Genomic DNA, 27,873 nt, shown 5'->3' on the forward strand with positions numbered 1-27,873 from the left:
GTTCTTACAGCAGAAAACCACAAAATTAGCATACAGGATAAAAACAATGATGTAACTCAGGTCAACAAGTGAGGCCATGAATGATGCAGTTGTGTCATCAAATCAGAGATCCGTGGAAAGCTTTCAGTTCAAGGGTTACCAGAGCTTAGGTCTTTTAGTCAGAATTGACCTCTAACCCAAACTCACTTGAGTAACTCTCAACAATTCATAAGGTTTCTCTCCAGTGTGGATTCTCTGATGTACAGTGAGTCTCTCCTTCCATGTAAAAGCCTTTCCACATTGATTACATTAATAAGGTTTCTGTCCAGTGTGGATCCTCTGATGTTTAACAAGAGTCTCCTTCAATGAAAAAGCCTTTCCACACTGTTTACATTCATAGGGTTTCTGTCCAGTGTGGATCCTCTGATGTTTCACAAGAATGTCCTTGAAAGAAAAAATACTTTCCATATTGATTACATGCATAAGGTTTCTCTCCAGTGTGGATCCTTTGATGTGTAGTAAGATGTAACTTGCTTGTACAAGTCTTTCTGCACTGATTACATTCATAAGCTTTGTCTCCAGTCTGGATTCTCTGATGTTTAAGAAGAGTATTCTTCAATGAAAAAGCCTTTCCACACTTATTACATTCATAAGGTTTCTCTCCAGTGTTGATTCTCTGATGTGCAGTAAGTCTCTCCTTCCATGTAAAAGCCTTTCCACATTGATTGCATTCATAAGGTTTCTCTCCATTGTGGATTCTCTGATGTTTAACAAGAGTCTTCTTCAATGAAAAAGCCTTTCCACACTGTTTACATTCATAGGGTTTCTGTCCAGTGTGGATCCTCTGATGTGCAGTAAGACTGGGCTTCCCTGTAAAAGACTTTCCACATTGATTACATTCATAAGGCTTCCCTTTTCCTCCTCACCAGTGTTTTGCTACCACCTCCTCTGATCTGCCCTCCCTTCTGTCAGACTTCTTCAATGAAAAATCCTTTCCATATTGATTACATTCATTAGATTTCTCTCTAGTGTGAATCCTCTGGTGTGTAGTAAGATGGGATTTAATTGTAAAAGTCTTTCCACATTGATTGCATTCATAAGGTTTCTCTCCAGTATGGACTTTTTGATGTTTAACAAGAGAGTTCTTCAATGAAAAAAAACTTTCCCCATTGATTAAAATCATGAGGTTTCTCTCCACTTTGTATCCTGTCATTTGTAATGCCGAATTCTTTCCACATGAAGACACAGGCACTGTTATTCATGACGCTTTGCTTTTGAGTTTCTTTCAGAGAACGGCTTAGTTTTCCAATATTCTCCTTCATTTCACATCTGCTCTCTTCTTCTGAAAGAACTAAACAAGGAAACAAATATATAAAATGTGAGATATAATCACATAACTTTATTTCCCCTTCCCCGAATTGGTAGATATTGTCCTAAATATTGTCCTTTCAAGATTTTACTGAGATTATTCTCTCCTATTTCTATTTCTCCATTCCCAAAAGGAAACTTATTCTCTTTCTGCTAACCCTCCCATCTTCATGTTTTCCTAATGCTATGCAAGGCATCACCCAATAGTTCAATGCAGTACTCATCACCTCCCACCCATTCCCACTCCTGAGCCACATCTTCAAGCTTTTGCAAAGTCCTCTTGATTCTGCCTTTGACATCTTTCACATGTAACACTTTCTCTCTCAATATTGTCACTTCCTTGTTTCTTACCATAGTCACTTCACATCTGAGATTTTCTAAGAGGGTGCTTGTTGGTTCAGCTGCCTCAACTTAACCCCCAGATTAATTATTCCGCTATCCCATTGTCAAATTTTTCTTCCTAAAATTCTCAGTTGACCTTAACACCACATTCTCACCAAGTCCCAGTGACTCACCAGCAAATGTGTTAAATACAAAACACTATCTACAGCTATTAAAGTGCTTTATCTTCAGCCCTTCCTCAAGGCTTTCAGTCTTCTTTCACCCTATTTCCCACATATATGCTAGACTCCAGTTGTATGGGCCTCCTTTCTGTTCTGCAGATAGGATGTTCTACCACTAGAATAACCTTCTACTAAGGGGGTTACCCTTGCCATCCCTGTTCCTCAAATGCTCTCTCTGGCTTCTCTGGCAGCTAAGCAGAGACCACATTCCACAATAAGCCCTTTCCAGTCCTCCTTCATTTGCAGGGCATCCCTCTATTAATTAGTTCCACTAATTCTGTTCATCATGAATTTCTACATAGTTGTTGGCCCTGAAATCCAGCCCTTGCTTCCCTGCAACACAGAAGCCCAGCCATCATCAGTGTTCTATACCTGCTTTCACCTCACTCACCTGGACAGCAATTCCTCAGGCCTTTCTGCTCCAGCATCCATGGAGCTTCCCATTGCTCAAAATAAGAGATCACATCTTGTCTGGGACCTGGGCAGGGAAATCAGTTGGGGAAGAAGATGGAGAGAAAGTTGTAATTTAGTTCTCTTTTGGAAATGGCCATATACACCGAGTTGCTGCACTATGAGGATCCCTCCATGAATGTCTCACATAGGAGTTTGGACTCACCCATGAGTGTTTGTAATACAAGCAACCCAAAAGAGGATATCTTGCTGTGCAAAATGGCCCAATCCTCTCCCCTCACCTTAATCCCCCCCATCTGAACTGGTTCCACTCTGGTGAAAATACCTCCTTCCAAAATAGAGTTAAGGTTCAAGACTTTTCAAGCCAGGGAACATAAACATTTTGCCCAACTTCTCTAACCTGTTCCTCAGTCCCTTAAATGTAAAGAAACCTTGTCTAATGCTCATTTGGGGAGTCTTTGCCTCTTCAGGTAATATCCTCTACTGGCAAACTCAATACTTGTGCCAAATACTCTTTCTTGGCCAGTCTGTTGTCCTGAAAATGCCAAAAGTATACAGGAAAGGAAGACAGGGTGGGTCCCAGGCCTCCTGAAGAAGCATCTCAGAGCAGTTATTATGGGGAGAGGTGGGGGAGAAGATGATGGAACCAGGATGGGATTAGGAAATTTGGTTCTGGTGCAACTTCTTCATAGAAAGATGGACTTGATGCACATTTTCCATTATCTGGAAATCTTATTAGTGGGCATAGTCTGAGGAATGCCAGAGTCAAAATCTAATCTTAATAAGTGAACTGGATACATGTTGAATCACTTAAAACTCCATTTTCCTTGTTTTTTTCAAATATCAAATGGGGATAATATCATGTAACCTGGAAGGTTATTATCACAATGAAGTCATATGACATGGTAAAGAAAGTCCTCACCATAGTACCTGGCAAGCAGCAGGTGAAAACAAATGCTTATTCCCTTCACTTCTTTTCCCACCATCTTAGTGAGAATTTTAGGGCAAGAAGAAGGAAGATTAAGGACAGAATTGCAGAAACCTTCCTCTCTCTCTCTCTCTCTTTCTCTCTCTCTCTCTCTCTCTCTCTCAAATGCTCCAAACCCTCCACAATAAAGAATGAAGATATTCAAACAGATATTAGATTCAGTATTACATGGGGAAGGGTCCTTACCCACAGAGAGCAGGTTCTGGGTATTCTCCAACATGACCTCCTTGTACAACTGCTTCTCATAAGGGTCCAAGAGGGTCCACTCCTCCTAGGTGAAGTCCACAGCCACATCCTTGAATGTCACTAACTCCTAGACCATCAACAGTTATCAGGTGTAGAGATGAAAGACTTTGGGGAAGTAAAGAGTCCACCCCTCTTCAATTCTAGATGGAAGCAGAAGCACAGAGAAGGGATCTGCCCAGAGGCCATGCCCTACATGAGAGTCAGAGCCAGCTCTAGAATGCAAGGTCATTAAGAGCCCAAGGCAATTCTGAGAAATGGATGTTATAGGTCAGTAGGAAGAAAGAGGAGAAATACCTTTAAATATAATGCATCACACTGAGGAATCTAGGAGAAGGTTTGTGGTCTGCTTGGGAGGTGGGAGGGGGATTTGTGCAGGAGGAAGAGAGAAGGTGATGGGGAACTTCTTCATTAGACCTGATAGGAGGGGAATCCTGGAAAGATGGTGGTGGAGGACATAAATGTGCAGATCCTCCAGATTTCCTGGAGGATCCTGACGGAAAATCACCATGAAATGAAGGAAGAGTAACAAAAATAAAGGGGTATAGTCCTAGGAGGACAACCTGAGAGGACTCAGAGAAGAATGTATGTCTTAGGTTTGGCCTGAGGGAAGCAGAGAAACCCCACTGAATCATCCAACAGGAGGCAATGTGAGAAGCAGTGGAGACCTCAAGACACTCATCTCAGGCACTATTCCCTCATAAACTTTCTCCTAATGCAAAACAGACTCTGAGGGTTGACCAGACGTGAATCCATCTGTAGCTGTGGGAAAGGAGAAGCCAATACCATAGAAAGGAAGAACATTTTGGGGATACTGAGGCTGGGACTGAGTGGAGGGAAAAAGGAGATGCTGAGGTTGAGCCCCTAGACAGAATTCAATAAACAATAGTTAGAAGAGTTGAGGACTAGGGCAAAAATACTTATAGCTCGCAATCAAAACTTAATAATATTAAGCTGTTAAAAATAAAAACAAATCAAGATAAATTGAATAAGCAAAGAAAAGAGAACACAATCGTTGAAAGCTACTTTGTGTAAAGATTTGGGATCACATTCAGAGGAGTGTGAGGTTTAAAAAGAAAAGCCACTCCTACCCTAAAGTATAAGAGAAAACAGACACAAATAGAAAAAGAAATCTTGGATGAAAGAAAAAAAGATTTAAAATCAAATTAGAGCAAATGAGAAAAAATTATGAAAAAAAAGAAAGCATTTCAAGAAAATAATGAAAAAAATAATCAATTGGAAAAAAGAAAAATGGTTAGGAGGAAAATAAATAAGAATTTTAAAATCAAATAAGAACAAGGAAAAAGTAGCACAAAAGGCAATCAAAAAATTTGAAAAAACTGTTAAGCAATTAGAGAGATACAAAATCTTAAAGAAAATAACTCCTTGAAAACTAGAATTGGGCAAGAAGGACTGAACCTGAAATAGATGATTACAAAACAACCAATTTGTTGAACAGATTAAAAAAGACACAATACAAGAATTGTGGAGCTACCTGAAAATTAGGATCAAAAGAATTATCTGGATACAATGTTACCAAAAGTTATTAAGGAAAATTGCCCTGGACCAAGAAGTAAGGTAGAAACAAAGACTCTCCGATCACCACCTGCAAAAAAATCCTTGGAATAAAATCTGGTTGGTTCTTCTCCTTCATTATTGAAGAAGACCAAAGTGACATCACTATGTTTGAAAGGAATTAGAATGTGTCTGACTGTGTCTAATCAGGCCAATAGGAAGAGGAACATTTATTAGAATATCAGAGCCAAGTTTCACAATTCTTGGGTTAAAGAAAAAATATTTTAAAAACTAGGAGAAAAAATATTAAATACTATAGAAAAATAATCAGGATTTCACAAAATCTAGCAGTTTCTATACTAAAAACACTGTAGACCTTAGAACATTGCATTGCAAAGAGCTAAGGAACTGTAGTTGCATGCAAAAGTAATAATTTCTCATTCAATGTCAAATGTACAATGTCACAAGTATCAAAAGAGTCTTTGAAAAAACTTAAGGATTTTAGAAATCAATTAAAGAGAACAAGGTAAAAATGAGAAAAAATTAAGACCAATCTTCAATAATCAAGAAAATGATGAAAAAGACAACTGGAAATAATGAATCAAAAACCTTAAGGAAGAAAATAATTCATTGAAAAACAGAATTGACAAGAGGAAACTAATGACATTCTAAAAGATCAAAAAATAAAGCAAAATTGAAGAACAAAAATAATAATAGCACAAGAAGGTGAAAATTTCATCAGAAAAACAACTGTTCTGGAAAACAGAGGAGAAATAATATAAGAATAGTTGGACTGCCTGAAAATAATGATGAAAGAAAAAGAATCTTGATATAATATTGCAAAAAAATTAACAAGGAAAACTTCTGAAGTTCTGGAAATAGAAGGTTAAGAAGGAATTAAAAAATCTACCAATCACTATCCAACAGAGAGCCTAGGAGGAAAATTTACAGGAAGTCAGGGATAATTTTCCAAGCACCCAGGCTAAGGAAAAAATTCTGGAATCAACCATTTAAAAAAAAATTTTTATTTATTTAAGGGACTTGCCCAAGGCCACATAGCTAGGTAAATTAATAAGTGTCAGAGACCAGATTTGAACTCAGTTCCTCCTGACTCCAGGGCCAGTGCTCTTTCCATTGTACAACCCAGCTGCCTCAGAAATAATTTTGGAAGGAACAAGAAAAGAATAATTTAAATATATTGAAGCCAGCTAAGTTTTAGATAAGACATAGTATCTTTTATATTGAGGCACCCAAGTTCGTGGAATACTATATTGCATTGAGCAAAAAACTGAGGTGATGACCAAGGATAACTTACTCAGTAAAATATAATCCTCAATATAAACAAAAGGAAATTAAAAATCCTCAATTATTTTAAAGTTGTTGTGAAATCAACTCCAGGATTTATGGAAAATTTGACATATAACACCTGAGAGAAAAATCAGGTAAACATTAAAGACTAATTATATGGGATCTAAGATCAAATTGTTTACTTGGAAGGTGTGAAAATATTATCAATATTATTATGACTTTAATCATTATTTGAATAGTTTGCAAAATAAGCTTGAACTGATTTGAGTATTATGGAGTAATTCTAATAACTAAAACTATGCAGTGATATTTTTAAAAAAAGAGTAAATATCTCATGAAAACAAAGCATAAAAGGAAAACTGACAAAGAAGAACCTAACAGGGGAAGGGTGTTTTTCATCCATTCTCAACATACTTATACAGGCATAGACACACACACATATATAAATCCATGTGAGTGAACACACACACATACACACACACACACACGCTTATATAAATGGGCATAAAAAATTGGAAGGAGGAAAATAAACAATTAAATACAGCTTAGAAGGTGAATGAGATAAATTGACCTAAAAATGAGAAATTCACACCCAAGAAATTAAAATACAGAAGCAGAATTCATTAAATTAAAAAATTAGCCTGGAGCAGTAATCATGATCCCTGGCAATGCTAAAACTAAAATTGATTAAATCAAAAGAGAAAATTAGGGAAACTCCACTATGTGTCAGCAATATTATTCTATGTTGTTTTAGATCATTTTAAAATAACTAGCCAGCCTAAAATCCCTGAGAGTATACCTGCCAAAAGAGAGACCTATTCACCAATTGATTAATTGTCAAAGAATATACCCAGAAACTGTGTCTAGATATGGGAAAAATGCACTAAATTACTAATGAGTAGAAAATTGCAAATTAAAACAACTTTAAGGTACCACTGATGCACTGTTGGTGGAGCTGTGGACTGATCCAACCATTCAAGAGACTAATTTGGAATGTTCCTCAAAGGGCTACAGAGTTCTGCAAATCTGTAGATCCTCCAACACCACTGCCAGCTCTAGAGCCTAAAGAAAGTTTTTTTCAAAGGGAAAATGATCAAATTATGCAAAAAGTATTTACAGAATCTCATTTTGTTGTGCCTGAGAAAACAAGAGGATGCCCATCAAGTGGAGAATGGCAAAACGAGGGGGCACACCAGTCCTGGAATCAGGAGGATCTGAGTTCAATTCTAGCCTCAGACACTTAATAATTGTCTAGTTGTGTGACCTTGGGCAAGTCAATTAACCACATTGCCTTAAATTTTTTTTTTTAAAAGAGAGAGAATGGCAAAACAAGCTATTGTGGGATTGTGATGGAATATTGTGACAAGCAGAATGGCACACGGAGGAGAAGACTTATGTGGAAGTGGTTTGCAACATTGCACATGCATAACCTCTCTCAGACTGTTTATAATCACAGGGAATGTGGGGATGTGTATGGATGTGTTTGTGTGTGTACACAATGCTAGGCAGGTATGTAGAGTCAATTCTCAACTGAAGTGGTCCTTGAAAGTTGACTGTATTGAGGGAAAATGCAAAAACAAACAAGGAGGACCCCAGTTCTGGATAGTTCTGAAGACCCCAAGGGCCCCATGAATCAGTTTAAAAAACAGACATGAACATGGAAGTTTTAAGAGGTTCAATTTAAATCTACTTTTTTGGTAAGGAAACAATCCACGGGAAGACATTGTCAGCTTCAGGCACACTCCCCGTATGTCTACACAAATGGATTTGGTTACTTTTGTTGTTCTGATGTTTATTCTTCATTCTCAAAGAAGATCATGACATCAGGGAGGGGATGCCATGACAAGCACATGAATTGGATTTGAGTGAGGGGAGGCTGTGCTAAATCATCAGCCTCACTATCTCCTCTGGAACCATCTGGGTCTAGTGGCCAGCTACGTATCAGAATGATTGGAGATGGTCCTGGATCCAAAGCAATCAGGGTTAAGTGGTAAGTTTGTGTGGCACGTATCTGAGACTGAATTCAAACTCCTGTCATCCTGACTTCAAGGCCAGTGCTCTATCCACTGCATCACCCAGATGCCCCTTCTTGGACCAGCCTGGAGATAGACTGCATTCACCTGAAGTGGGAGACTGAGATTCCCAGGGTCCATTCCCATGAATCCAGGATTCCTGCAAAGATAGCAAGGTCCAAAGGGGCTCCCTTTTGTCAAGTTCTTGAATCTCCTTCCTGGTCTATATCTGCCTTGGGGTCCTGATCCCCCTCCATAGACCCACATATATAACAACAGCCACATAACAATGATAACAACATGACAACTCTACTATCAGAGCTTACTCCTAACCAGGGAAGATTTCTCATTCTAAGCCTTTCTGATTCCAGGATGCACGTCTCTACAAGTATCTGCAGACACCTGGAAAGGCCCTCCCTTCTTTACCTCTGCTTAGAAAACCCCATCCTCCCCACCCCATAATCTGAGTCCCAAACTGAGTAATGTTTGGGATCATACTCTGGAAAATTGATGTGTGTCCACCTTTAACAATAAAACTGTTCCAACATCTCTCCAAATTTGGCATCTGGATTTGACTCAAGACCTGATTGGGCCAGGCCTTTGGGCTCTGCAGACTGAGCTGGGGAGGCAGAAGGATCACAGGAGGGTGGGAAGAGGGAGAGCTTTGCCTCCACTTCAGGGGCAGGAGACTGGCCTCCAGGCATTTATAAGGGGACAGGTCCTATAGGAATTCAAAGGTCCAGGCCCTGCTCTTAATTCCTCTCCCACTTAATGCTATTCTTCATATTCCTCCTCTCCTCAGGCTTCTATGGAGGCAGGAGGAGCTTAAGGAGGCAGCACCTCAAAGAATCCTGAGGCAGAGCCCTCCCTATAACAGGGCCCTTTGCCTCCCCACACACATCTCCAGTCCCCAGTTAACTTAGACATGTGTGGGACAATTGCCGCTTAAATAAATTTTGGAGATCTCTCAAGGTATGAAAAGAAAGCTTTATTCGTTTCTCCAGGAAAGGGCCACAATCAGTTACTGAGATTCAGGCAAAAGCAAAAGGCCCAAGAAGCACATTTATCCTAACTTGATTCCCGCCCCCCACTGACCCAACCTCATGAATGAGGTATGTGGTTTTACAATCTAGACTAATCTAGGGAAAAGAGCATAAAATTCAAACTGAAACTAGATTATCTCTTCAACCCCAGGAATTGAGTGGTCATCTGAACTTCTACAGATAAGGTGGGGTGAGCTGACTCTTCACCAATATCCCAGAAGTTGTTTTGTGAAGGGAGGAGGGGCACACAGTTCAACTATTCTCCGATCCATAATATTCTACTGAAGAAATCTCAGACTTTATCCCACTCAGACAACATCTAAAGTACAGACTCCAGGGAAAGTGGAGGCAGCAGAGGTTCTGGAAGAAAACTGCAGGGAAAAGACCAGGGCAACTCAGATTGGGAAACAAAGTTCAGTCTGCGATTCAAGCCTAAGGGGTCTGAAAGGAGTTGAGGCAGGAAATCTTTTTGGTGTGGCAAAGAATAGAAAACTGAGGAAACGCCCATCCTTTGGGGAATGGGAGGCCAAACTGATCCACTATGAGGGCTGCAGCTCCTCTCAGCGGTGCAGGGATCCAGGGCACCCGAGGGGCCCCGCCTCGACAGGGCCAGGCACATGCAGGTGGCAGGGGGCTGCCCAGAATCCGAGTGGACACAAGGGCCCCTTGTGAAACCTTCTCTCCCGTTTCCTGCTTCTCCCTCTTAAACACAAGGACTCGCGGGGAAACGCGCGTGACGCCTCGGGCCGGGCTGGGGCGGAAACGATCGAGGCCTGAACCTGGAAAAGTGAAAAACTGAGGCGGGGAAGGAGGGGGCCGGGGTGGGGGCAGGAGGGGGGTCTGGGGCAGAAGACATTCCCACAGGAGAGACCCTGGGCCCGGGGCTGGGAAGCCGGGGGCACTGGGGGACCCCCCGGGGCTCTGCGGGGGCCAGAGGAGGGGCCGGGACAAGGCTGGGGAGGAGGGGGGCCCGAGGTGAGTCTGGGGGCAGCCTAGAGAACATTGGGAAATAAGGAGGTGTGGGGGGGGGGGCGCCACTACCTGCCCGCCCCGCCCCGGCTGCAGGAGGCGGAGAGATCTCACCTCCGGGGAGGCGGAGCAGGCGCAGTGCAGACTTCCTGTTACCCGGCAGCCCCCGCGGGACGGGTCCCCAGTCCCAAAAACTCTGCCCGGAACCCCGCCCTCCATCACGTGCCCTCCACTCCCATACTCCCTTCTTCCGCCTTAAACCCCGCCCCCAAGGCTGAAGCCCCACCCCCGGCTGCTCCTCTCAGACAGCCCCTCCCCTCCGGTTCCCCCCTCCCAGAGCGGGGCCCAGGTGCATCTTGGGAGCCCTGGCAGTGTGCATCCGGGCCCTCCCGTGGGCACTGTCGTGTGGGCCCTCCCCCAGGAGACACGATGCCCTTCCCGTGGGGCTGGGAGGGGAGGGATGAGGACGAGGGCCAGGAGAGGCCATTGGGGTGGAGAAGGCAGAGATGCCTGAATGGAAGCGAGCACACCCGGCCGTGGGCCTGCAGGTTCTCAGCTGGACCGCGGTCTGTGGTCTTTCTCCTTCTGGGTTGTTGGCCTTCTGGATGGCCATGTGACTGGACTTAGAAAGTCAGCCTCTAATCTGGATGTGGTCAAATGAGGAATTGGGCTGGAGGAGAGCAGGGTTACATGGATCACCTGGTACATCCTTATTTGGTCATTTTTTCCTTAATATGGACAAAGGCTAACTTGCCCTTTGTGGAAATAGCAACGAATCTTTTGAATTCTCCATTTCCATGTAGGACTTTGGGAATTCAGCAACGGATTCCTTTGGTCCCTTCCCTTTAAGCAAAGGATCAGACATTCAAACTTCAAAAATAATTTATCATATAAGGTCAATTCATAAAAATGAAATATTAAAACATTAAGAAATCTGATTTCTAATAGTATGAAAGGTTTTAATTTAGTCTGGGGGAGAAGGAACACCTTAAAATTCCTGAATTCAGCAAAGGAGATGTCCTGTTTCCTGAAGTTTCAAAAAAACAAAACTTATAAAATAAATAGCAATGACTGATCGTTCAGTTGTTGGCTAGTCATTTTTCAGGTTTATCTGACTCTTCGTGTGCACTCATTATTTTCTTGACAAAGATTTGCCAGTTCCTTCTGCAGATCATTTTATAGATGAGGAAATGAGGCAAAAATAGGTCAACTGCTTTGCCAAGGTCACGCTCATAGTTAAGTCACTGAGACTGGAATTGAAGTCAGCTCTTTCTACAAAGTCACATAATTTTCCCCAATTTATCAGTACAGGACCAGGGTTCAGATGGTTCCTTGAGATGACTGAAATATACCCCTTCATCACCCCATTAAGTAAAATGTGCCCTAATTTTTCCCAAGAAACCCAGGGCCATGTATGGTTTGATTAATTTTAAAATATTCTTTGACTTGGTTGAACTTTTCAGCAAGTCTTGAAGCTTCACGATAAATTTGTTTTTGGCACCACCCTCTCTTGGTTCCACTATCTCAAGGATATGGCCAAAGGTCAACTTCTCTTAATGTGGGAGCCAATGCACAGGCTTAAAGAACATCCTTAGGAGCCATATAGTTCTGACATGTTTCTTTTCCACCACATTTTTCAACAGTAGTTATATTACTAACAGATGAGGCCTACACTGAGAGTTTGTTGGTTACCCCCCCCCATCTTGAGAACAGTAAGCACTTATTGTAAAATAATTTAATAAGTTTTGTCAACTGTGGTGAAGACTTGAAGGGTGACGAGAGATTCCCAAAGGTTAATCTGGCACTGAAATAGTCAGTCTGTAACACATATTTATGGTAATCTGTTGTCTTTTATGATGTTCATGGATCACGGGGCACATGGAAGGCCTAGAGTAGTAAATAAATAGTTTTCTTTTGTTAACTGTTTCTATTCTTTTATGTATTGCTTTTTTTTAAGGTTTTGGCAAGGCAGTGGGGTTAAATGACTTGCCCAAAGCCATACAGCTAGGTAATTATTAAGTATCTGAGGCCAGATTTGAACTGCACCACCTAGCCACCCCTATGTATTGATTTTTAAGATATTATAGATCTATTTATAAATTACTTTGTATTTTATGCATGTGCTATAGCTTCATTTTTTTTTTTTAGATATTGAGTTAAAATATATTCATTCTAATAATCAGTTTTAGAGGAACCTTTCCCTAGGGACTATATCCTACGTTGTCAGAACTTGCAAAATCATTTTATTGGTACAAATATACAAATGAATAAAATTCAACTTATAATGTGAACTCCAGGACCTTGACTGCCTGTCCTCCCTAAACCCTCCCCTCCTTTTCTTGCATTGCCTTCTCCACTGCAAAGATCCCTTCTTCTGCACTAAACTCCTCCTCTTTTCCAAATCTCAACTCTGAGGGCTCCTCCTTTCCAGTCCTCCATGCCGTACCTCCCTCCCAGACTCACCCCCTCCTCTTCCTGACCTGCTAAATCTGCAGTCCCAGTTCCCTGAAAGGAATGGAATGTAAGCCATGACCTTAGACCCAGAAGACTCTGGAGGAGAAAGTGAGGCTGGTGACTTAGCATCATACCTCCTCACTCAAATGCACCCTAAGGGTTTCTCAGGGCATCACTTCCCTGATGTCATGGACAAACAAGGACAAACATGATTCCTCATACAGAAAATAACTAATATGTAAATACCTTAAACTCACAACCTGCACAACAATCAGGACACAGAATGCATCTCATTGAAGAGAAAGTTCTTGTCACATGCAGTAGCCTCAATTTAGGCTGAAAACATGCACATTGGTGACCTCTGTGAGGTATAAAAATTCCCCCTAATTTGCCTGAAATTGTACTTCATCGTGCAAAGTCTGGATTATTCTCTTAATCAAGTGTTTTCCTCCAGTTCTGCCAGAACACTAACAATTTTTTTCTTATTATGAAGACAGTGTGTTCTTGGGAACATCAAGTTATATCCTTTATCACAATGCTAGAGTAGGAAACTCAGATCACATTTATAAGGTTTCTCTTCAGTGTGAATTCTCTGATGTGCAACAAGACTCTCCCTCCTTGTAAAAGCCTTTCAACACTGATTACATTCAAAATGTTTCTCTCTAGTGTGGATTCTCTGATGTTCACTAATTCTCTCCTTCCCTGTAAAAGCTTTTCCACATTGATTACATTCATAAGTTTTCTCTCCAGTGTTGTTTCTCTGATGTGTAATAAGTCTTTCCTTCCTTATAAAAGCCTTTCAACATTGATTACATTCAAAACGTTTCTCTCTAGTGTGGATTCTCTGATGTTCACTAAGTCTCTCCTTCCCTGTAAAAGCTTTTCCACATTGATTACATTCATAAGGTTTCTCTCCAGTGTGGTTTCTCTGATGTGTAATAAGTCTTTCCTTCCTTATAAAAGCCTTTCCACATTGATTACAATCATAAGGCTTCTCTCCAGTGTGAATTCTCTGATGTGTAATAAGTCTCTCCTTCCGTATAAAAGCCTTTCCACACTGATTACATTCAAATGGTTTCTCTCCAGTGTGGATCCTCTGATGTTTAATAAGATATGATTTGCATGTAAAAGCCTTTCCACATTGATCGCATTCATAAAGTTTCTCTCCAGAGTGGATTTTCTGATGTTTCCTAAGAGCCCCATTCAATGAAAAAGCCTTTCCACACTGATTACATTCATAAGGTTTCTCTCCACTGTGGATCCTCTGATGTTTAGTAAGATATGATTTGCATGTAAAAGCCTTTCCACATTGATCGCATTCATAAAGTTTCTCTCCAGTGTGTATTCTCTGATGTTTCCTAAGAGCCTCTTTCATTGAAAAAGCCTTTCCACACTGATTACATTTATAAGGTTTCTCTACAATGTGGATGCTCTGATGTATAGTAAGAGATGACTTTCTTGTAAAAGCCTTTCCACATTGATTACATTCAAAAGGTTTGTCTCCAGTGTGGATTTTCTGATGTTTAACGAGAGAATCCTTCAATGAAAAAACCTTTTCACACCGATTACACTCATAAGATTTCTCTTCAGTGTGAATTCTCTGATGCATAGTAAGATATGACTTGCTTGTAAATACCTTTTCACATTGATGACATTCATAAGGTTTCTCTCCAGTGTGGATTCTCTGATGTACAGTAAGATGGGTCCTCTGAGTAAAAGCTTTTCCACACTGATGACATTCATAAGGTTTCTCTCCAGTGTGGATCCTGTGATGTACAGTAAGATATGACTTGTTTGTAAAAATCTTTCCACACTGATTACATTCATAAGGTTTTTCTCCAGTGTGGACTCTCTGATGTGTAGTAAGATGGGATTTAACTGTAAAAGCCTTTCCACATTGATGACATTCATAAGGTTTCTCTCCAGTATGGATTCTCTGATGTCTAATAAGATGGAATTTCAATGAAAAAGCCTTTCCACATTGATTACATTCATAAAGTTTCCCTCTGCTGGGGGTTCTCAGCTGTTTATCAAGTGTGTCCTTCAATGGAAAAGCCATTCCAAAAAAATTACATTCATAAGATTTCTCTCCAGTGTGGATTCCCTGATGCTTAACAAAAGAGTCCATCAATGAAACAACCTTTTCCCATTGATTAGAATCATGAGGTTTTTCTTCAGCTTGGATTCTCTCATGTGTAATGCTGAATTCTCTCCACATGAAGTCATAGGCACTGTCATTCATGATTCTTTCCTTGTGAGTTTCTTTCACAGAAAGGCTTAGTTTTCCAATATTCTTCTTCATTTCAAGTCTGATCTCTTTTTCTGAAAGAAATAAACAAGAAACCAAATATACACAAACACGTTATATACTCAGATATGTTTATTTCCTCTTTCCAACCTACTCATTACCTATTTGTCTCCCTTCCCCCCAAAAGGCATACTTAAATCTTTCATGGAGAGAACCAATTACTTTAAAATAGCACTAGCTTATACCTTCACGATAATTTACTTAATGCATTTCATGGGTTTGTCATGAAATCACCGCCCCCCCCAAGTCACGGTCTTCTTCCCAAATGAAGGACAAGGACAAACATGATTCCTCATACAAAAAATACACAGATATACATGTACAATGTTCACTAGACTGTTCATTGATGATGGGAGGGAGATGGGAAGGGAGAGTGTAAGAAAAGTATGTATGTAATACAAATGGCAAGTGGATGCTTGTTGGAAAACTTTCATAACGCAGAATTGAAAAATTAAAATAAAATAGAATTTTACAAAATGTACATTTTTCAAGTAGTAGCTTATCTGCCTGTTCTCATTTAAATCAAAAACATTCTTCTGATTTTTGGCCCCTTATCATAAGAAAAGATTATTTTTCCTTTTACTCTAAATAGATATCAGGAAGGTGATAACATGACAAGCAACTGAATTGGATTTATAGAGTAGGTATTATGCCAAATTCGTAGGCTGATTTTCTCCTCTAGAAACATCTGGGATCAGTGGTCAAGTATAAATCAATTAGGCTGGAGATGGCCTTGGATGTCAGAACATCATGGTTAAGTGACTTTCTCAAGGTCACATGGTTAGTAACTGTCAAGGGTCTGAGGCTGAATTTGAACTCCAGCTCTCCTGTTTCTAGGGCAGGTCCTCTAATCCACTTTGCCACCTAGCTGCCTCATGTGCAAGTAATCTCATTCTAACTCTCAGCTATCTTGGTATAATGCACAACTATCTTGGTATAATACCAATATCTTGCCATAATATGGTATCTCCATTTTTTAAAAATTAAGTTTCAGTCTTCCACACTATTTTCTTATTATCACAAATAAAACCAGTTCAATTTAACCTTTAAAACACTCGTACTTGATCCATGCATCCCATGTGATTCTGTGAAATATCTTTCCTCCATTTCATGGCTTAACAGATAGAGGTAATTTTTCAAAATGTACTCAACTACTTGCCCTTGTATTTCTCTTTTTTCTTTTTCTTCTGTTTTTCTTTCATCCTCTTCTAAGGCCCCTGTCTGATATGTAACCACCATTAGACACAAAGAAGTATATCTATGCGAAAATATTCCAAATGTAGTTCTAATTCCAGTTCTTTCTCTTTTTTAATGATAGTATCCTCCTTCAATTGTCCTTTATACTTAACGAGTATTTTTAATACTCAAACAAAAAAGGAAATCATTAATTTCTAAAAATTGCCAAAATTTGATGGCTCTTCTACATTCTGATCCATCAAGATTGCTCTGCAGGCTTTGACATTGTCAATCTCCCACTTAATATTCTTGTTCCTAGAATTTAGTGATATTATTTTCCTGTTTCTATTTCTCCATTTCCAAAAGTAAGCTCCTCCTCTTTCCTCCAATCCTTCCATATTCTTGTATTCCTAATGCTAACCAAGGCATCGCCGAATCATCCATGCAATGCAGTAGTCATCAACTCTCACACATTCCTGAGCCACATCTTCAATCTCTTGCAAAGTCCTCTTGATTCTCCCTTTGTGACATCTTTCACATATAACTCTATCTCTCTCAATAATGTCACTGTTTTGTGTCAGACCATGGTCACTTCACATCTGAGATTTTGTAAGAGGCTGCTGGTTGTTCTGGCTGCTTCAGGTTAACTCTCAGTTTAATTATTCCTCTATCTCATTGTCAAATTCTTCTTCCCAAAATTATCACCTGACCTTAACACCACATTCTCACCAAGTCCCAGTAACTCCCCAGCAAATGTATTAAACATAAAACCCTATCTACAGCTATCAAAGCACCTTACCTAGACTGCTTGCTCCAGGCTTTCGGTCTTCTTTCACCCTAATTCCCTCACATGTTCTTGTTCTAAGTACAGGATGTTCTAGAATCCACTGTTATTCCCTTCCCTATCCCTGTTACTAGAATGCTCTTCTTTGCTTCCACTATAAGCCTTTTCCAGTCCTTCTCAAATTTGGGGCCTTCTGTTTCTTAATTAGTTCCACTTCAATCCTGTCCATCATGGGTTTCTACATAGTTGTTGGCATCTTTTCTCCTCCCCTAGAATTTAAGCAATATCGGAGCAGGGAAAGGAGCTTAAATCTATTGATATGTTCGGTGCTTTACACAGAGTCTGGGACATTATGAGCACTCAGATGTTCTTTGACTTGAAGAAAGTGTAGGAAACAACCCAAATAAATTAGCCTATCCCCCCCCTTTTTTTTTTGCATTTTCAATAGAATTCTCTGTTGCCAAATCCCAAGAAAGGTCTTTCTTTTAGGATCACAGATTGTTCTCGGGAAGAGAGTTGAGAGAGGATGGAATCCAACATTCTTAATTTACATGTGGAGAAAGAGACTTAGTGGTTCTGTGATGGACCAAAGAAGGCATTGTCAGGAAATATCTGAAAAAGAATCCCAAGGCAGGTGGGCCAGCTGCCTCATCCAGCCTTTGTTTCCTGTAAAACACAGAAGCCTTGGACATCATTAACTCTCCTATACCTGCTTTCCCCTTACTCTCCTGGACAGTGGCCCCTCAGGCCTTCCTGCTCCAGCATCTATGGAACATCCCTTTGATCAAAATAAGAGATTTCATCTTTCTTAAGACCTGGAAGCCCTGGGGAAGGAAATCAATTGGGGAGGAAAATGGAGAGAAAGTTGAAATACAATTCTCCTTTGGAATGGGCCTTATACACAGAACTGATGCATTTTGAAGATCCCTCCATGAAGCCCAAACATAGGAGTTTGGACTCACCCCTGAGTGCTTGTAATAAAAGGAACCCAAAAGAGGATGGGTTGTTATGCAAAATGGTCCAATCCTCTCCCCTCACCTTAAGTCTCCCCCATCCTAACAGGTTCCATTCTGGTAAAAACACCTCTTTCCAAATACGGTTAAAAAGAGTTAAGGTGAAAGACCAGCTTCAAGGCCAGGGAACATGAACATTTTGTCCAACTGCTCTCCCCAGTTCCTCAATCCCTGAAACATAAAAAAAACCTTGTATATTGCTCATTTGGGGAGTCTTTGCCTCTTCAGAGGAGATTCTGTAATGGCAAAATCAATACTTGTGCCAAATTCTCTTTCTTGGCCAGTCTGTTGTCCTGGAAATGCCAGAAGCATACAGGAAAGGAAGACAGGGTGGTTAAGGCCTCCTGAAGAAGAGTCTCAGAGCAGTTATTTATGGAGGCTATGGGGAGAAGTAGGGGAGAAGTTGATGGAACCAGGATGGGATGAGGAAATTTGGTCCTGGTGCAACTTCTTCATAGAAGGATGGACTTGGTACACACTTTCCATTATGTAGAAATCTTCTAAGTGTAGTGGAGAGAACCCTGGGCCTACCCAGAGGAATACCAGTCAAAATCCATTTTCAGACAGTTATTAGATTTGAGCCAAATCACTTAAGCTCCATTTGTCTCAGTTTCTTCAATTGTCAAATGGGGTTAATTATTAATATTCACCCAAATTGGAAGGTTATTATCAGGATGAAATCACATAACATGGTCAAGAAAGTCCTCATCACAGCATTTAGCAAGGAGCAGGTGAAAAGAAATGTTTATTCCCCTCCCTTCCTTTCTCACCATATTGGTGTGAATTTTAGAGTAAGAAGAAGGAAGATTAAGGACAGAATTGTAGGAGACCTGCCCTTTCCTCTCTCTAAATTGCTTCAAACCCTCCACAGTAGGTAACAAAGATATTCCTACTGATAGTAGACTCAGTGTTACCCAGGGAAGGGTTCTTACCCACAGAAAGCAGGTTCTGGGCATTCTCCAGCATGACCTCCTTGTACAACTGCTTCTGATGAGGATCCAAGAGGCTCCACTCCTCTTGGGTGAAGTCCACAGCCACATCCTTGAATGTCACCAACTCCTACAACATCAACAGTCATCAGGTGTAGAGATAAAAGATTTTTGAAAAGTAAAGGGTCCAGCCCTATTCAAATCTAGATGGAAGCTGAAGCACAAAAAAGGGATCTGCCCAGCGGTCATACCCTACATGAGAGCCAGAGTCAGCTCTAGAACTCAAGGACATTAAGAGCCCAAGGGATTTCTGAGAAATGCATTTTATAATTTAGTTGCAACAAAACTGAGAAATCCCTTGGAATATAATACATCACCCTTGGGGAATCTGGGAGGTTTGTGGTCTACCTGGGAGGTAGAAGGTGGATGTATACAGGAGAAAGAGTGAAGGTGATGAGGAACATCTTGCTCATCAGATTTGATGGAAGGGGAATCCAGAGAAGATGTATATAATAGAAATGTCTGGGCTTGCCAGATTTCCTTCACAAACTGATAGATAATCATGATGAAATGAAGGAAGAAACACTGAAATAAAGGGGTAAAGTCCTAGCAGGAAAACTTGAGTGGACTCAGAGAAGAATGCACAGCTGAGGTTTGGCCTGAGGGAAGTGGAGACACCCACTAAAACATCCAATCAGAAACCCTGAGAGAAACAGTGGAGACTTCAAGACAGTCACCTCAGTCACTCTTCCTTTACAAACTTTCTTCTAAAGCAAAATAGATTATGAGTGGGTGATGACTGAAGGCCCCCGAAGTGGATCTGAAAGTCAAGCCTAGCAGTGCTGACCAGACATGAACCCAGCTGTGACTGTGGGTTAAGAAGAAGCCATTACCATAGAAAGGAAGAACATTTTGGGGACACTCAGGCTGGAACTAAGTGGAGGGAAAAAAGGAGACCTTGGCTTGATCCCCCAAACAGAATTCAGTAAACAAAATTAAGAAGAGTTGAGGACTAGAGCATCAATTCCCACAGCTCAGGATTAAATCATAATAATATTAAACTGTTAAAAATCAAATCAAATCAAATCAAATAAAGATAAAATGAATAAGCAAAAAAAAAAAAAAAATACAACCTGATCACTGATAGCTACTTTGGTGTGAAAGAAGATTTGGAACACTGCACCCTAAAGTGCAATGTCAAATGGACACTAATAAAAAAAAGAAATTTTGTATGAAAGTAAAAAAATTCAAAAAATAAATTAGAGCGAATGAGAAAAAATTTAGAAAAAAATTAAAATATTTCAAGAAAATAAGGGAAAAAACTTAACCATTTGTAAAAAGAGAGAGAAAATCCTTAGGAGGAAAATAAATAGGAATTTTAATATCAAATAAAAACAAGGAAAAAACAGCAAAACAAAAAAGCAAACAATAAATTTGAAAACCTGTTGACCAACTTGAAAAAGGTATAAAATCTTAAAGAAAATAACTCCTTGAACACTAGAATTAGGCAAAATCTTAAAGACAATAACTTCTTGGAAACTAGAATTGGGCAAGAAGGATTGAATCTGAAACAGCTCATTAGAAAATAACCAACCTGGAGAACAGATTAAAGAGACATTATAAGAATTGTTGAGCTACCTGAAATTTATGATTAAAGAAGTTTCTAGATACAATGTTACAAAAAAAAAAACTATTAAGGAAAAGTACTCCGAAGTTCTAGACCAAAAAGCAAGGTAGGAAACAAGACTCTACTGATCACCACCTGAAAAGAAATCCTAGGGAGAAAATTTGTTTGGTTTTTCTCCCTCATAATTGAAAAAGACCAAAGTAACATCACTATGTTTGAGACAAATTACAATGTGTCTTACTGTGGCTGATCAGACCAAAAGGAGGAGGAATACTGATTAGAATGTCAGAGTCAAGTTTCAAAATTCCTGGCTTAAAGAAAAAATATTTCAAACACTTGGAGATAAAAAAAAATTAAATACTATAGAAAAATAACCAGAATTTCACAAAAACCTAACAGCTTCCATACTAAAAATTCTATAGATCAAGAAAATTAAATTGCAAGCCGCTAAGGAGCTGGGGTTGCATCCAAAAATAATAATTTCTCATTCAATGACAAATGTCAAATACCACAAGTACAAAAAAAGAGTTTGTAGAAAAACTTAAGGCTTTCAGAAATCAATCAAGAGAGATCAAGGTAGGGGCAGCTAGGTGGCGCAGTGGATAAAGCACCGGCCCTGGAGTCAGGAGTACCTGGGTTCAAATCTGCTCTCAGACATTTAATAATTACCTAGCTGTGTGGCTTTGGGCAAGCCACTTAACCCCCTCTGCCTTGCAAAAAAAAAAAAAAAAAAAAACTAAAAAAAAGAGATCAAGGTAAAATGAGAATAAATTAAGAACAATCTTAAATAATGAAGAAAATGTTGAAAAGAAAGCCAGACAATTGGAAATAAAAACTCAAGGAAGAAAATAATTCTTTGAAAAATAGAATTGGATAAGGGAAACTAATGACATTCTAAAAGATCAAGAAATAAAACAAAACAAACTGGCCAAACATAATTATAATAAGAGAATGTGAATCATTTCATCAGAAAAGCAACTGTTCTAGAAAAAAAATAATAATTGGACTTCCCGAAAATGATGAAAGAAAAAGGATCTTGATTCAGTATTACAAGAAATTAACAAGGAAAGCTGTCCTGAAATTCTAGAAATAGAATAGGAAATAGGAGGAAAACTTACTGGAATGTCAGGGATAATTTTCCAAGCTCTCAGGCTAAGGAAAAAGTTTTAGAAGCAACAAGAAAAAACCAATTTAAATATCCTGAAGTCACAATAAGTTTTAGATAAGATGTAGTATCTATTACATTGAAGGACCCTAGTTCTTGGAATGCTACAGTGCTTAGATCAAAAGAACTGAGGTAATGACCAAGGTTAAGTTACTCAGTAAAGTATAATCTTCAATATAAAAAAAAAAGGAGATTTAACATCCACAAGGTTGTTGCAAAAAAGAACTACAAAACTTATGGGAAATTTGATATATAACATCTGGGAGGAAAATTAGATAATCATTAAAGACCAATTATAGGGGCAGCACAGTGGTGCATTGGATAGAGCACCACCTCTGGAATCAGGAGAACCTGAGTTCAAATCTGGCCTCAGACACTTAATAATGACCTAGCTGTGTGGCCTTGATCAAGTCACTTTTGCCTTGCAAAAAAAAAAAAGTTCAATTAATATGGGATATAAGATCAAACTGTTTACTTGTAAGGTGGGAAGATATTATCAGTATTATTATAACTCTAATCATTATTTGAACAGTTTGAAAGATAAAATTGAGCTGACCTGAGTATAATAGAGTCATTCTAAAAAATAAAACTATGTAGGGAGATATAAAAAGGAATAATTATCTCATGAAAATGAAGCATAAAAGGAAAAACTGATAGAGAAGAACCTAATAGGGCAAGGGTAGGTAGAGCTGTTTCCTTATTGTCTTTGGTAATGGGTGAAAAACAAATGTTTTTCACCTAATCTCAATATACTCATACATCCACACAAACACACACATATAAATGCATATACAGAAATACACACACACACACACACACACACACACACACACACACATATTATATATATAGTTATAAAAGTAAAATTGGAAGGAGGAAAATATACAATTAATTATAGCTTAGAATGTAAATGAGATGAATTGACCTACAAAATAAGAGATTTACTCCCAAGAAAATAAAAAGCAGAAGTAGAGTTTATTAAACTTTAAAAAAAATATCCAGGAGCAGTAATCATGACCTCAGGCAAAGCTTAAGCTAAAATATATTAATCAAAAGAGAAAATAAGGGAAACTACAGCTATGTTATTCTATATTGTTATAGATCATTTAAAATAATTAGCTGGGGTAGCTAGTTGACGCAGTGAATACAGCGTCTAGACCTGAGTTCAAATTCGGCCACAGACACTTGATAATTATCTAATTGTGTGGCTTTGGGCAAGTCACTGGGCCCCATTGCCTTACCAAAAAAATAAATAAAATACAATAACTAGCCGGCCTAAAGTTCTTGAGTATATCTGCCAAAAAGAGACACAAAAACTCTTTGAAAATAATTATAAAATGATTTTTTATAAAAATAAACACATAGCTAAATGATTGAAGACATATTTTTTGTTCATGGGAAAGAAAAAGCATTATAATAAAAACTGAGAAGTTTTCCTAGCTGATCTATTCATTCAATGTCATCACAATTAAATAATAATAAATGATCTTACTGAATTGGAAAATATAATAACCAAGTCCATTTGGATGAATTAAATGTCAAGGATATCAAGGTAAGGAAGGGGATCTGGCCATACTAGATGTCAACTTGCATTATAAAATAATAATCAAAACAATCTCTGATTAAAAATTAGAATGGTAGATCAGGGGAATAGATTAGGAAAATAGGACAATAGAGTAAATTACTGTGGTGGGTCAGTGGATAGAGCAGTGGCCATGGAGTCAGGAGTATCTGAGTTCAAATCTGGCCTCCGACACTTAATATTTACCTAGCTCTGTGGCCATGGGCAAGTCACTCAACCCCATTTGCCTTGCAAAAAAACTAAAAAAAAAAAAAAAAACCAAAGCATCTAGTAGATGCAGTGACAAAGATCCAAGCTTTTGGAACAAAAACATCATTTGACAAAAAACTTGCAAAAACAAGCAAACAGCAGGGCAGAAAGTCGGCCTAAACAACATATCATCCTTGATACCAAGTGAAGGTCAAAATGGGCACATGGTTTGCTCATAAAGCTTGCTACTGAGCAAATGACTCAAGTCTCGAGTTGTTTAAGACCAATGAAAAAAGAGCAAGGGGCTGTAATCAAATATAGACAATTTTGATTATATAAAATTAAAAAGCTTTTAGACAAAACATAATCAAAAGGAAAGGAGAAAACTAGGAAAAACATTTGTAACATATTTCTACTAAAGTCCTTATTTCTCAACTATAGAGAGAAGTGCCAGTAACAAAAATACAGCTCATTCACCAACTGATAAATCATCATAGAATACAGTTTTCAGACAAAGAAATCAAAACTATCTCTAGACATGTGAAATATGCTCTAAATCACTATTGATTAGAAAAATGCAAATTACAACAACTTTAAGGTACCATCTCATATCTATCAGATACAACAGAAAGTGAAAAATGATAAATGTGGGACGTGAGGTGGGAAACTTGGGACACTGTTGGTGGAGCTGTGGACTGATCCAACCCTTCAGAAGACCAGTTTGGAATGTTCCCCAACAGGCTATAGAGCTCTGCATATCTGTTCTTTCAGCAACACCATGGCCAGCTCTAAACCTGGTGAAATGAGATGAGTCAACAAGTGGGTAAAGGCACCATGATGACCTCAATCTGTCTGTTACCTAGTTTATTACTGCATTGTAAAATTGTTAATTCATTTAACGTTATTAATTAAGCAATTCATTTAATGGAATGTTTTTTGTATTTTCTGTGTAAGTAATGTTTTTCGATACATTCCCTTGACAACCTATAGTGAGGGCTGTTATGTTTGTCCACCCATCCGTTACTGTGGTTACTGAGAGGTTCAAATTCAAACCTCTTTTTTTTTGGTAAGGAAATGATGCATAAGAAGGCATTGCCAGCTTCGTGAACCCTCCCCTGCATCTATAGAAAAAGTTTTGGTTACTCGTGTTGGTCTGATGTTTTATCTTCATTTTGGAAGAAGACTAAGACATCAGGGAATTGATGCCATTACAAGCACATGAATTTGATGCGGGCGGCTGTGCTAGGTCATCACCCTCAATTTTTCCTCCATAACAATCTGGGTCAAGTGGCCAGATATGAATCAGGATGATGGGAGATGCTCCTGGATCCAAGGCAATCAGGGTTAAGTGGCAAGTGTCTGAGACAGAATATAAGCTCCTAATGATTCACGGAAAGAAACTGGCAGAAAGAAAATTTGTCATCTTAAGGACTGTTGAATCTTGTTAAAATTGGGTGGAAGGGGGTGGCGTAGTGGCATAGTGCATAAAGCACCTGGCCTTGGAGTCAGGAATACCTGGGTTCAAATCCGTTCTCAGACAGTTAATAATTACCTAGCTGTGTGGCCTTGGGTAAGCCACTTAACCCCATTTGCGTTGCAAAAAAAAAAACAACCTAAAAAAACTGGGTGGAGGGTCCCTACTCTCAAGATGTAAATCAACTACCATTGTTTTTAATGTACAATTTGTATCCTGACCTCCTTAAGCTTCAACCCTCTACCTAATTCCAGGTCCAGTAAGGGGGACAGGAATCCACCTTTTGGAGACTAAAAATTTGGGTGGAATCTCTGTTCAGGGTATGAGTGGCCTCTTATTTTCTGGCCCCGTCAACTCTGCTTGACGGCTCTTCTGTCTCTGTCTCTCTCTTTACCTATCATTTTCTTATGTGTTGTAACTTATTTTAATAAATTTTTATTTTCTTTCCACCTTTGCCACTCCTGGGTCTGAATAATGATTCCTCAAAGGCAGAACAGAACTCAAGTGGCAAGAGGTTACACTGTCATCCTGACTTCAAGGTCAGTGCTCTATCCACTGTAACAGCTAGATGCCCTTCCTAGGACCAGCCTGGAGATAGATTGCACTCACCTGAAGTTGGGGTCTGAGATTCCTAGGGTCCATTCCCACGGATAGAGGATTCCTGCAAAGATAGTAAGGTCCAAAGTGACTCCATTTGGTCAAGTTCCTGGATCTTTTTCCTGGTCCTTATGTGCCTTGGGGTCCTGATTCTCCCACCCTTGACAGATCCACAAATGTAACAACAGCCAAAGCTCTATTATCAGAGCTTACTCTTTACCAGGAAAGGTTTCTCATTCTAAGCCTAGAGACCTGGAAAGTCCCTTCCATAATCTTAGTCCTGGGATGACTACTTTTCGGGTCATATTCTGGAAAACTGCTGTTTGTCAACCTTTAATATTAAAACTGCTCCAAGTTCTCTCCAACTTTGGCGTCTGGATTTGACTCAGGACCTGCTGGGGCCAGGCCTGGGGCTTCTGCAGACTCAGAAGGGGAGGAAGAAGGATCACAGGAGGGGTGGGAAGAGGGAAAGATTTGCTGCCTCTTCAGAGGCAGGAGACTGGCCTCCAGGCATTGATAAAGGGTAAGGTCCTACTGGAGTTACAAAGGCCAGGCCCTGCATTCCTCACCCATTTAATGCTATTCTTCATATTCCTCCTCTCCTCAGGCTTCTACAGAGGCATCCCAGGTGGGATAAGGGGGCAGGAACTCAGTGACTCCTGGGGCACAGCCCTCCCTCCAACTGGTCCTTTGCCTCCCCACATCTCCAGGCCCCAGGTAACTCAGGCAGGATCTGAAGTACAGCTTCCAGGGAAAGTGGAGGATGCAGGGAAGGAAACTACAAGGAAAAGACCGGGGAAACTCACACTGGGAAACAAATTTAGTTTGGGATTCATGCCTGAGTGGGCTGAAAGGTGTTGGTTGAGGTGGGAAATCTTTCTGTAGTGGCAGAGAATGGGAAATTGAAGGCATGCCCAGCGACTGGATGAACAAACACTTAGAGCAATAATGAGGGCCGCAGCTCCTCTCAGCGGTGCAGGGATCCAGGGCACCCGAGGGGCCCCGCCTCGACAAGGCCAGGCACATGCAGGTGTCGGGGGGCTGCCCAGAATCCGAGTGGACACAAGGGCCCCTTGTGAAACCTTCTCTCCCGTTTCCTGCTTCTCCCTCTTAAACACAAGGCCTCGCGGGGAAACGCGCGTGACGCCTCGGGCCGGGCTGGGGCGGAAACGATCGAGGCCTGAACTTGGAAAAGTGAAAAACTGAGGCGGGGAAGGAGGGGGCCGGGGGTGGGGGCAGGAGGAGGGTCTGGGGCAGAAGACATTCCCACAGGAGAGACCCTGGGCCCGGGGAAAGCGAGTCACTGAGCCCCGAAACCTAAGGAGGGGGAGACCGAGACCGGGGACCACACAGAGGACTCTGGAAATGAGGGGAGCCGGGTGGGAGGGGGCTCCTCGAGGGAAGGGCTGGGGGGGCTCCAAGGAGGCCTCGGGGAGTCTCAGCGGGGTGCCGGATGCAGAAGGAGGGGAAGCTCCGGCTTTGACCTACCTGGGCCGCGCAATCCCCACCCGGGCTCCACGAGGCAGAGAGATCTCAGCTCAGTCGAGGCCGAGCAGGCGCAGTGCAGACTTCCTGTTACCCAGCAGCCCCCGCGGGGTGGGTCTCCACTCCCAAAAGCTCCGCCCCCTGCCCCCTCCCCGCCTCCCGAGATTCTCCAATCACGTCCAGGGCCCATTCGGCCCCGCCTCCCGAAGCCCCGCCCTCTGTCACGTGCTTGGTCTTCTCTCCCCTTCTTCCTTCTTCTGCTCTAAACCACGCCCCCAAGGCTGAAACCCCGCCCCCGGCTGCTCCTCTCAGACAGCCCCTCCCCTCCGGTTCCCCCCTCCCAGAGCGGGGCCCAGGTGCATCTTGGGAGCCCTGGCAGTGTGCATCCGGGCCCTCCCGTGGGCACTGTCCTGTGGGCCCTCCCCCAGGAGACACGATGCCCTTCCCGTGGGGCTGGGAGGGGAGGGATGAGGACGAGGGGCAGGAGAGGCCATTGGGGCGGAGAAGGCAGAAATGCCCAGAATGGAAGCGAGCACACCCGGCCGTGGGCCTGCAGGTTCTTGTAAATTCTCCATTTCCATTTAGGGTTTGGGGAACTCAGCAAGTCATTGCTTTGGTACCTTCCCTTTAGGCAAGGGAGCAGATGTTCGACCTTTAAAAATAATTCATCATATTACATAAAACATTAAGA

At 40.7% G+C, this 27,873-nt stretch overlaps 2 protein-coding genes across 2 annotated transcripts in view; both read right to left on the reverse strand.

Annotated features, from left to right (window-relative positions):
* Positions 1–373: 373 nt before the first annotated feature.
* On the reverse strand, positions 374–27,259 carry LOC141499669 (uncharacterized). Its single transcript, XM_074202321.1, is given in 6 exon segments — positions 374–891; positions 988–1,107; positions 13,451–15,175; positions 19,067–19,193; positions 25,710–25,761; positions 27,186–27,259. Coding segments are annotated over 5 exon segments (2,523 nt in total). The 5' UTR covers positions 25,743–25,761; positions 27,186–27,259.
* LOC141497119 (uncharacterized) overlaps positions 8,510–27,873 on the reverse strand; it is a 119,613-nt gene continuing 100,249 nt past the window's right edge. The window contains exon 8 of the transcript XR_012471233.1: positions 8,510–8,547. The gene's annotated coding sequence lies outside the window, so the exon portion shown is untranslated. The remainder of the gene's footprint in view (positions 8,548–27,873) is intronic.

The sequence above is a fragment of the Macrotis lagotis genome, chromosome X (genome assembly GCF_037893015.1).
Source record: "Macrotis lagotis isolate mMagLag1 chromosome X, bilby.v1.9.chrom.fasta, whole genome shotgun sequence".
Classification (NCBI taxonomy): domain Eukaryota; kingdom Metazoa; phylum Chordata; class Mammalia; order Peramelemorphia; family Peramelidae; genus Macrotis; species Macrotis lagotis.